The sequence below is a fragment of the Alligator sinensis genome, unplaced genomic scaffold (assembly GCF_000455745.1).
Source record: "Alligator sinensis unplaced genomic scaffold, ASM45574v1 scaffold392_2, whole genome shotgun sequence".
NCBI classification, from domain to species: domain Eukaryota; kingdom Metazoa; phylum Chordata; order Crocodylia; family Alligatoridae; genus Alligator; species Alligator sinensis.
In genome coordinates, this window is record NW_005842145.1 from 1,701,214 (window position 1) to 1,711,955 (window position 10,742).

General features: G+C 45.2%; 1 protein-coding gene across 3 annotated transcripts in view; it reads left to right on the plus strand.

Moving 5' to 3' along the window:
* LOC102374986 (histone-arginine methyltransferase CARM1-like) overlaps positions 1-10,742 on the plus strand; it is a 157,986-nt gene that overhangs the window by 127,807 nt on the left and 19,437 nt on the right. For all 3 annotated transcript variants that reach the window (XM_025206196.1, XM_025206197.1, XM_006025417.3), the window contains exons 9-10: positions 2,124-2,209; positions 9,453-9,542. In XM_025206196.1, coding sequence (XP_025061981.1) covers positions 2,124-2,209; positions 9,453-9,542 — 176 coding nt within the window. The remainder of the gene's footprint in view (positions 1-2,123; positions 2,210-9,452; positions 9,543-10,742) is intronic.

The window sequence follows — 10,742 nt, forward strand, 5'->3', positions numbered from 1 at the left end:
CTTTGGATCTGAGACTGTTGGTACCTTTCCAAAATGTGAAACCTGTAAATTCCATGGTTTCACTGCTGAGAACATGAGCCTCCCCAGAGTTCACAATCCCCAAAAGAGGCATTAGAGCTTTATGCTGGAATGTGCAAAATGTCTTTATTTTTCCCTTCCCTCATCTGTTGCACCAAGTAAAACAAAATTAAAAGGCAGCCCTTTGACCATGTTTCTACAGAAAGGCAGGAATCCCTTTTATACATGACCTTTCCAATTAAATGGCTGCCTCGGAATGAGCACCGTCAGTTCTGTTCTCTCTCCTTCTGTGAACTCTTTAGTGATTCATGCCTCTGGTGGATATGCCTACCTTTCAGTCAGTTTGAAACCGCTTGTGTGGTTTCAAACTAGCTAGGTCAGCATAACTGTGACTGTATGGGGCTCAGCATTTGCCTGCAAAATCTGTGGGAGCCTATGGAAGAGTAAGCCTGCTTTGAGCTCTGTACTGCCATATCTACACTGCTAGCAATGCCTGAACTAAATAGTTCAAAGCTAGCTCAAGCATGTCTTTGCAAGCAGCAGTCACTACGCTACACATCAGTGGTTCTCAATCATTTTAGATTCAAGGCTCCCTTCATTAGATTCAAGGCAACCCTCAGAAAATGCCAACTCTTAGCTTTCACTTATTTCTTGATTGCAAAAAAACCCCAACCAAAACAATTCTTCTGTTGCAAAGAACTCAGAGGCCGTGTCCACATGAGTAGGGGCGTGCATTTGCAGCGGCGCAGGCAGTAGCAGCACAAATTTGTGCCAGTACTTTATACTACACTGCACACCCTTGCTCATGAGGTTTTCAGATATACACATTTTCCTGCTGCTTCATGTGCTGCAGGGCGGGGGTGGAGAGGTGGGGCTGGCTGGGGCACAGGGTGCCTCAGCCTGGAGCTCCATGGCATGCAGGGACATTTGTTGTGACACACTGTATTTTGACATGCTTTGCACTGCTTTTTCTTTAGGGTTTTTTTGCTACTGGGAAATTGCAGTAGCAAATTTTGCCCCAGCACTGCAAATTAGTAGCAGGGGCTACAGTTTAACATGTAACACATGCAGTTTGTGACATAGCAATGAGGTGTGTGGCATCACAAACCACATGTGCCTGCGCATCTGGATCTGAGCAGAAAGACTGCAACAAGTCAGAATGTTTTGGGCACAGTGGATTCCCATTTGAAATCTCTGGGTTTATCTTGTGAATCACGTGCGCATGTTTGCACACCTCATATTGTGTTGTGGTACACTTAAGGGGATCTCGGCACCCTAACTGAAAATCACTGCTATAGACCACTGCTGTTATTCCACTATTAGTGAGTTGAGCCAAACAGTAGAGATGAAGCTTATTGTATTATAAACCAAGCCTTTTTCAGTAATCTTTTGTTTTCTTAGTTTATGCCTGTCCTTTTAAGATAAAAAGGCATGTATTATTGAATCCACAAATACGGAAGTTAAAAAGAAAAAAAAATATCTTGGGATTTGCCTCTTAGTCCTGTAGGCAGTCCGGAGTCCCTTTTGGGCATCAGCAATGTTTATCTTAAAAAAAGCTTATGGGTTTTTTTTGCATTGATAGGAAGCTTGTGATCAGTGAAGAGTCTGGATTAGTGGATGTACAAAATAATTATATGGGGAAAAGATGCTTTGATTTACTTCTGTGCTGACTGTTCCTAACTTCACTATTATAGGGCATTCTGCATAAACGGTTTTGTTTTCACATATGTTTATATTTAACTCATCAACATATTTCCAGAATGCTTAATTGGGGAAACACTGTCTAGTAGTAGAGGGCAGGTTAAATTGTGTGTGTGAGGGAAAGACAGAGAAAATGTAGCTTCCTTTATTTAAAAAAAAAAAAAAAAAAAAAAAAAAACCCATTAAGGATTGGTTTAGTAGTGTCTTTTTCCCCCCAATAAAACAGATTTGTAACATGTGTGAACGATCAAATGTACTCATTCTAAGTAATGCAAAGTCTACTAGAATGTTTGAAAAGCTGTTACAGAAAATAAATAAAATATTAAATGGAGACTCTGGGTGACAGAAGACTAGTTTACAAGTTGGCAAGACAGAATGATTGCACTTTTGACTTTTTTCCTCAGGACACTTTTGACATTAGAATTTTGATGGCACGGACAGTGAAGTACACTGTTAATTTTATGGATGCTGTGGAAGAAGATTTGCACAGGTTGGTATAGATTGCTGTCACAGTTGTCTTCATTTGTAAAATTATTTGGTAATGTGTTTTGAGCTCAAAGACAGGAAAATACTGATGGTACTGAGCTATGTTCAAAACAGCGAAGTAATTTGTTTTGCTCTAGTCATTAGGGCTGTGCAGAACTTCAGTAGACGATTTGCAGCAAACAGAAACTGAGAAGAGGGACGGGATGGGGTGATCTTCCATATATGGAAAAGGCTGAGAGCGGGGGAAGGACTGCTCTGATATGAACATCTGTAGCTGGCCAGTGACTGTGATCTTTTTCTGAGTTCCCTTCCAATCACAGTGCTCTGAGGAAGGGACGTAGAAACAATATATAAAGCTGTGTCTGAAGTGTGCCTTTTGTGAGCTGTGTCTTTCTTGGAGCAGCAGCATCTGAAAGCCTTAGTCTCTTGCAGCTACTCTCTCTTCTTGTAAGTTGTATCCAATCCTTTCCTACCTACCCTTGCCTACATTCCCTATCATTATCCCTATGCATTCCTTTCAACTTAATTCTTCCCCCCAAATCCTCTTATTTGATCTTATTAGTCTGTCTTGATTCTTTCCCCTGACAAAAAGAAATCTGTGTTTTCCATGAAAGTCTGTCATCATTGTGCAGGACGCGCGCACACACACACACACACATTATGAAACTTGCTGGAAAGGCAGGTGCCACGTCTTCTGGCAGGGGAGAGAGAGGGGGCAGAGGGAGAGCTGCAAGTTCTCCCCGCCCCAAACATAGACACACCCTGTTTTCTGGTGGCAGTGAGTCTTCTGCTGTTAGTGGGAGCAAGGAGGTGGTAGCAGTGCCTGTACCTGCACCACCACCACTAACACCACTAACCAGCAGCAGCCTGACCTTCTCCATCCCAATTTCAGTTCCCAGCATGAGCCCTCCAGTGCCAGAGGAACAGCTGGATCTGGAAGCAGAGGAGTTGAAGGCCATAGCAAAGGGAATTCTGGGGAAGGAGAAGGAATCTGAGTTTGTGCTCCACACCTCTCAAAGTTCCCCTAGAGGCAGATCTCATTCTCTGGAAGGCACTTCAGAGGAGGTTGTGGAGGCAGGTGGCTCAGCTCCTTCTATTGTTGTGCCTCTGCCCAGTGAGGAGGGGGATAAGGCAGGATCCCCACCCTCAATCCAGAAGCAGGTGGGTAGTGTAGTGTGGGATCATTTTGAGGTGGCAGATGATCCCAGGTATGCTACCTGCCAGCACTGCTGATGGCAGATTAGCCGGGGCAAGAATGTGAAACATTTTCCCACTATGGTGATGCTGCTACATCTCAGGAGGCAGCACCCCTTGTTCTTCCTCAGCCAGGCCCTTGTTCCTCCTCATCCTGGCACCAGTGGGAGCATGCCCAAAAAGAAATCCCCCTCTCGCTTGAAAGCCCCCATCCCCAAGAAGCGGAGGCAGGCCACCCTGGACAAGTGGGGGAAGGCAGAGACAAAGTGGGGCTCATTCCAAAGGCGAGCGAGGTCACCCAGAGCATTGGGGAAGTGCTTGCTCTGGATGGCCAGCCCTTCTCCTTTGTTGAGTGTCCAGGGTTCAGGTGGCTCAAGGCGCTCATGGTTCCATTGTACCAAGTGCCTGCATGCACCACCCTTAGCAGGACGGTGGTGGCCTCCCTATATGAGGCATGGAGGGAGTACTTGAGGGAGGAGCTGCAGAAGGCAGGTCCACAGGTAGGCTTGCACTTTACCTTGGACATCTGGAGTAGCCAGGGTGGAGATCATGCCTACCTCTCTCTCACAGGGCACTGGTATGATCAGTCAGGGTGTTGGTGGGCTCTCCTTCAAGTGGAGGTGATGGATGAGTCCCACACGGCAAGGGAGATCATGGTTGCCATGAACCTCATGGTGCAGGGGTGGCTCATGGGGCAGGGTGAGCTCATCTGCGGCTTCATGGTCACTGACAATGGGGCCAACGTGGTCAAGGTGATGCGCGATTCCAACTTTGTTGGCATCCGCTGTGCGGCACACAAGTTCCACCTCATAGTCAGGGATGCCTTGCAGGGGGACAGGGCTGCTGCTGATGTCACTACCACCCAGCTGATTTCAAAACGCAGGAAGGTGGCAGGCTACTTCCACCGCAGCATCCAAGGAGGCAAGATACTGTGGGACAAACAGGCAGAGCTGAGCATCTTGCAGCACAAAATCGTGCAGGATGTGGATACTTGATGGAACTCCACATACCTGGTGCTCGAAAAGCTGGTGGAGCAACAGATGGCCATCCATGAGATGGCTTTGGTCAGGGAGATTGGGATCAGCATCCCCCTTAAAACTGAGTGGGATACCATCTCCCAGATCTTGGTGGTCCTCAAGCCATTCCTCGAGGCCACCAAGAGCCTCAGTGCTGGCAGTGCCTTCCTTAGCCAGGTGATTCCTGTAGTGAAGGAGCTTGAGAACGAAATGGAGAAGTTCCAGGGGATTGATGTTCCTGGCTGGGGCAAGCTGCTTTGACCAGAGGTGCAGGCACTGGTGAAGCAGCTGAAGGAGGGCATCAAAAACAGCTGGACCAGTGCAGTCCAGTATGGTCCACGTGCTGACGAGCATGTACGACCCGAAGGGGAGCATTTGCAGCAGTAAAAGCCTCAATCACTGGACAGAGTTGCTGGTGAACAGAGTCAGGGAGGCAGGAGGCCAGAGGCAGAGGGATGTGGGATCCTGTCCTGTCCCCTGACTAGTGTTCCAAGTGAGAGGGTGTTCAGCATTGCTGGGGATGTAGTGACACCCCACCACACCTCCTTGGATCCTGGTTTGGTGGAGCAGCGGGTGTTCCTGAAGGTGAACCTCCCGCTGCTGGGGTTCCCCAAGCTACACATGCAGATGGAGTGAGTGCCACCTCCTCACCTATTTCTTTTTATTATTTGCTCTCAGAACCTTGAAGTCCACTTTCACAGATACCCCTGTACCACTCTGCCTGAAACCTAGCAGGCCTCATGCCCGCATGAGGGGCTACCATCCCTGCTGTTTTCATCCTGCTCTGCCTTAACACACACAAATGATATGAGTTTTGCTTTCAACAGTTTAAGGGGCACTTTCACAGAAACCCCTGCACCTATCTCCTTGACACTTGGCAGGCTTTATGCCCTCAGAAGGAGCTACCATCCCTGCTGTTTTCATCTGAATCCACAAAAAAATGACCAAGTGACAGGTACGCGATCTGAGCCGACCTAAACGTGGCCCGCACACCTGTTCCTGGGGGGCAACCGCCCGCCTACTCGCCTGCTATGCCTTGTTGTTAATTAATTAATTGGTGTTAATTAGCAGAAGGCTGCCCTTGTACTGCCCCGCTGCCAGGGGGCGCCATCTGCAGCTCCATTTCCTCCCCTACACCACAGTCCACACCTCGATGGAATAGATGTTTCTAATTATGCCCTTTTTGTCCTCTCTGAGCCTCCTCAGTTACGCCGCCCCCTCTCTGGGGCTCCCCAATAATGCCCCCTCCTCTGGGGCTTCTCGGCAACTGCCCCCTCTCTGGGGCTCCCCGGTAGTGCCGACCCCTCTCCGGGGCTCACCACACCTGCCCTGGGGCTTCTCAGTAACTGCCCCCTTCTCTGGGGCTTTTGCCCCCTCTCAGGGCGCTCCTCAATACTGCTGCCCTCTCTCGGGGCCTTCTCTGTCAGGCTGCCCTCTCTGGGCTCAGCATGCCCGCACTGGGCTTCTCGATAAGGCCGCCCCTTCTCTGGGGGTCACCAGGCCCTCACTGAGGCCTCTCAGTAATGCCCCCTCTCTGGGGATTCTCAACTGCCCTTCTGTAGGGCTGGGGTCTATGCACCCCAAACACTACGCCCTCATGGGCACTGGGGTCCTCACACTCCTCTGTGAGTTCCCTATGAGGCCTCCTCCAACCCCTAATGGCCTCTCCCAAACCACCGGTCACAAACAACAACATAAACGCGAGCCCTTCGGCTATAACATAAACAGAAGCCAACTGGCCCAAACAACATTCGGTCCTACCAGTGACCCTTTAACTCTCAGCAATGTTGGCTGCAGCTCCTGTATCAGGTTTCCCCTCTCTCCCAGGGCAGAGAGCTCCTTCCCCTTTGGCAGCTGGCAGGGAACTGCCTCTAGCTCCAGCCCCTAGGGTTTATAAGGGAGCCAAGCCCTGCCCCTTCTGGTCAGCTGACCTTCCCTGGTTGCCCCGGCAACCCACAGCTGGGCTCCTTATTTCCTGCTAGGGCTTCCTCCCCAGCAGTTTTTCCCTCTTTGGGAGCAGGGCACCTCAGTACTCTGTGACACCCCTCTTTGGGAGCAGGGCACCTTAGTGCTCTGTGACACAAAGTTATAGGTATTTTAGTGATTTCCCCATTATAGTCTATGGACGAATCTCCGAATCGGCGCTGAATCTCTGAATCTGAACTGGCCAAATCAAATCGAGACAGTGATTCGAATCACCGAATTGAATCACTGCCTCTCCGAATCAGCCAAATCCAAATTTGAAGCGAATACTTGCTGCTTTGCACAGACCTACTAGTCATGGTCTTAGGTTCTCAGCTGTAGATTCCTTTTATCTGCTACAGTTGCAACACAGACGCAGCATCTGGGATAGAAAATTAGTGCAACAGTTCACTAGGCAGCAATTCACTAGGCAGTGATTTTTTTTAAAGTAGCATATGGTGGCAACATCTAAGAAAAGTATTATGACTAGGTTTGAGAGGGAAAGTATGAGATAAACTGACATTTGGGGTCTTCTGCTACTAAAATGTGCCATGCCCCAGGCCGCTGAAATGATTTTTATTAGGATATACATCCCTATAACCTCAGGTGTATCATCTTCAAAACACTTTACTCGTGTTCATTAATTCTCTCAACAAGTCAGTGAGGGAGGCAAGAACAAGGTTCTGAAAGGCTTTCCTGGGCAAGAGGTGAACCTTGAAGCTAATACAGAATATGGATGTAAAAATGTGCTGTGTGGAGACTTTTTGACTAATTTGCTATGTCAAATTTGACAAATTTGACATAAGCAAATTTGACTAATTTGCTTATGTCAGATTATGGGGGTGACAGGTTCTTCAGATATTCACTGTGCTGTGCAATCTACCTGAGATTTGTATTAAAATGATTAAGAGGCAGTTTTTGAAGTCTTATATGCCTGATGTATTTTTAGTTTTATTAATATTCAGTGGAAATTACAGGACTGAATGCACTGCCAGCACACCGAGCACCACAGTGTAGAGTGCTTTGTTTGGTAAGCCTAAGAAAATCACTGCAATTTCTTACTAGTTTTTTATTATTATCCTTCCTCCAGAATGTATTTTTCTCTCTTTTAATAAGTCCTCAAAGAGCTAGTACTGTGGATTGCTTTTGCAGGATACAACTAGTTAATGATATATCTCATTTCCAGAAATACTGCTTTCAGAGCTGGTAATCCTGGCTTATTCAGATGCAGAAGTTAGTGTTGAAATGTACAATTTTGGCTGGGGAATGTCAAATTGTTTCATTTTAATGTAATAGTCTCTAATGAACCATGTCAACTTTTTCCAAAATGATTTTTCTCAGAACTCTTTTTTGTCCTGTACAAAGTCATAACATTTTGACTTTTTTGTTTTAGTTTTAATACAAAAATAATAGTGCAATATTGGAATTTCCTGCAGGGTAGAAATTCCATTTTTTAGTCAGCTCCACTCAGGAGGTTGAGTCCAAGTTCCTTAGCAAAACCTGGCCATGTGCTGAGAGTTGATTGTTGTACTATAATACCACAAAAGAATGATAATGCTGCTCTTTTCTGCTGTTCTAAAAATGTTTGTGCTGATGGAATGTTTGAGATCTCAAGTGAGTCCTTAACCATCTTAACCATGGTTAAAGTGAAGCATATGCTTAAGGTTTTTTTTTTAGGAATGTAGCCTTTAATGTTAGAGGAAAGGCTTTATCACTTAGGGTGTGTGCAGCAATTCACCACACTCAGTCTGTGTTCATGTGACTTGCTTTAAGCTGTCTAAACATTCCAGGAGTGGAATAAGGAATCTGATGGAAGTAAAGGTTGGGGTGGCAGGAGGGGCTAGTGGGTCCACTGGGGTTTGGTAGGATGGGAAGGGGGTCTAGCAGTTCTGCAGTGGGGATTCGTAGGTCTTTCCCGTCATTGAGGAGGGGGATCAGGAGGCTACAAATAGCCCGGTCAGTGTGGGGATGGGAGTAGCTCAGCCCCTGGAGTTGGGATGCACAACTGGGCTTTTCCAGCCCCAGAGCTGTGCTGAGAACACATATAGTTCGAGACATCAGATTAACCTAGGGTGGCCATCATAGAGGACATTCCAGTTTTCTGCTACTCTGTCCTCTGTTCTCTATTGAGATGAAACCCAACACCTTTATGTCCACTATTTTTCTCTTTAAGAGAAGAAAAAGAACATAAAGGCATTCGGTTTTTTATCAGTAGAGAACAGAGGACAACCAGACTGTCCTCTATGATGGCCATGCTAGGTTAACCTGATCTTGATCTAAGTTACTGCACCTACTCAGGTGAACTAATTTAGATTGGGTGTGCCATTTTTGAGTGATTTTTTTAAAGACCTCTGACAACTGTCAACAGTAACACCTGTCTGATGAGGCATTTAGATCAACCTAAGCCTGGTTAGGTTGATCTAAATGCAACTCCTGTATGTAACCCTAGTTATTCAATAGCAATAGAAGTTTTCAGACACATGATGGTAGTCCAACTTGAAATATTTAAACTACAACCTCACTAAGGAAAAGAAAATAGGTATGGAAAATCATATACCTTGTCTTCATAGCACAAGTCATTGCAGGTGTTTTATATAAATACCAACTTGCTATTACTATTCTGGGTTTATTGCTTCTACAGAACTAATCTCTGTTGTTGCATTGACATTTTAAAAGATTTATGTATGGAAAACCATATTTGAGTCTCCTTCATATTAAAAACCAAGCACCTTCATTTAAAGTAGCCTGGGTAATGCAGCAATGGGGACTGCTGCTGAAGAATTCATACGTAAAAGTTAATGCCCTAAATTTTAGAGACATTGTGCTCTTGCATTTTTCACTGGATTTTATTAAGAATAATTGATCAGCGCCTTTGAAAATCAGGCTGTATATTTCCAGTGTAATATTTTAAACCTATTGGTTTAGACTATGCTTGGCACTTCAAACACAAGCTGGTGTGTTAATCATGAAAATGTAGAAATTGCCCATAAACAGGTTTCAGCAGAATGTTTGTTTGACTTTTGTCTCCAGTACTTTAAGTATATTATTTGGCAACATTTAATTTTTCTTCTGCAGAGTGGAAATCCCCTTCATTTTCCAGATGATGCAGTCTGGACTAATCCATGGCCTGGCTTTTTGGTTTGATGTGGCATTTGTGGGATCGCTGTATGTATTTCTTTTTCATGTTTTTCATGCCATGAACTTTCATGAGATCTTTCTATTGGGTGGGTTTTCTTTATATTTTCTTTTCTATAAGGGCACAATGAAGAATAACCCCATAGCACTGACAGCAAGATTCAGTTGATAGCATTCTTGCCTCTGTAGATTTGGGGTTAGGGTTGTTCGGTGTTATCGAAGACATGGTATATTCCGGAACTGTTATAGTTAAGGTTTTTATAGGTGATATCCTACTGTTATATTTATTTCTGTAGATCTCTCTTTACCACATCAAGTTGGCTCCAACTTTTAAGAGCTACAGGGAAGCATATGAATATTAGGGCTGTGCAAAATTGCACTGGCTGTTTCGTTTCAGTGCTGTTTTGACTTGTTTCAAGCTTGAAACAGCGAAATTGAAATGAAACAAAGGGCTTTGAAACAGCCTCGAAACAAGGTCAGGTGAAACATTTTAAAAGTTTTGAAACGTTTCAAAGCTGAAGCTGGGCTTGCCTGCAGGGAAACAGAAAGTAAGGAGAGGGAGGGGGAAGAGGGGGGAAGGACTGCTCTCATATTGACTGTGTAGCTGGCCAGTGACTGTGGATCTTCCCTGAGGTCACTTCCAATCCCAGTGTTCTGGGGGAGGGATGGAAAAACAGCATAAAAGGCAGCATGGTTTGAACTGGCCTGCTTTCTGCCTTGGAGTCTGACCATTACTGAGCTGTGTCTTTCAGCAACTCAGAAGCGTTAGACAATGAAGGCTACTGCTAGCATTGATTTGAATGATTTCCTGCTTGCTAGTTTAGCCTAGCAAGTGGGATTCCACAATACCTTTTTCTTTCTTTTAGACCCTTTTATTTTATTATTATATTCATTGATTTATTCTTTTCAATATTATAATTATATTGGATATTATTCTATAGAATTTATATAGGAAGGGAGATGAATTTATATTTTATTTCTGTACATTTATACCTTGTGACATAGACTACACACTTTATAGAATGTATATAGGCATTCAGATAAATATATACCTTGCAGCATAAATGGGCCTATGAACTGCACTTCATCAGCCTCCTAGGTACAGAAACTCACAGACTCAATATAGACATTGGGTTTATGACACACTATGACCTGTCAGACATTTGACTCCCCAGATACCTCTCCACTTTTACCTGCATTGGTATATCATCCCCCCCCCCCCACACCTTC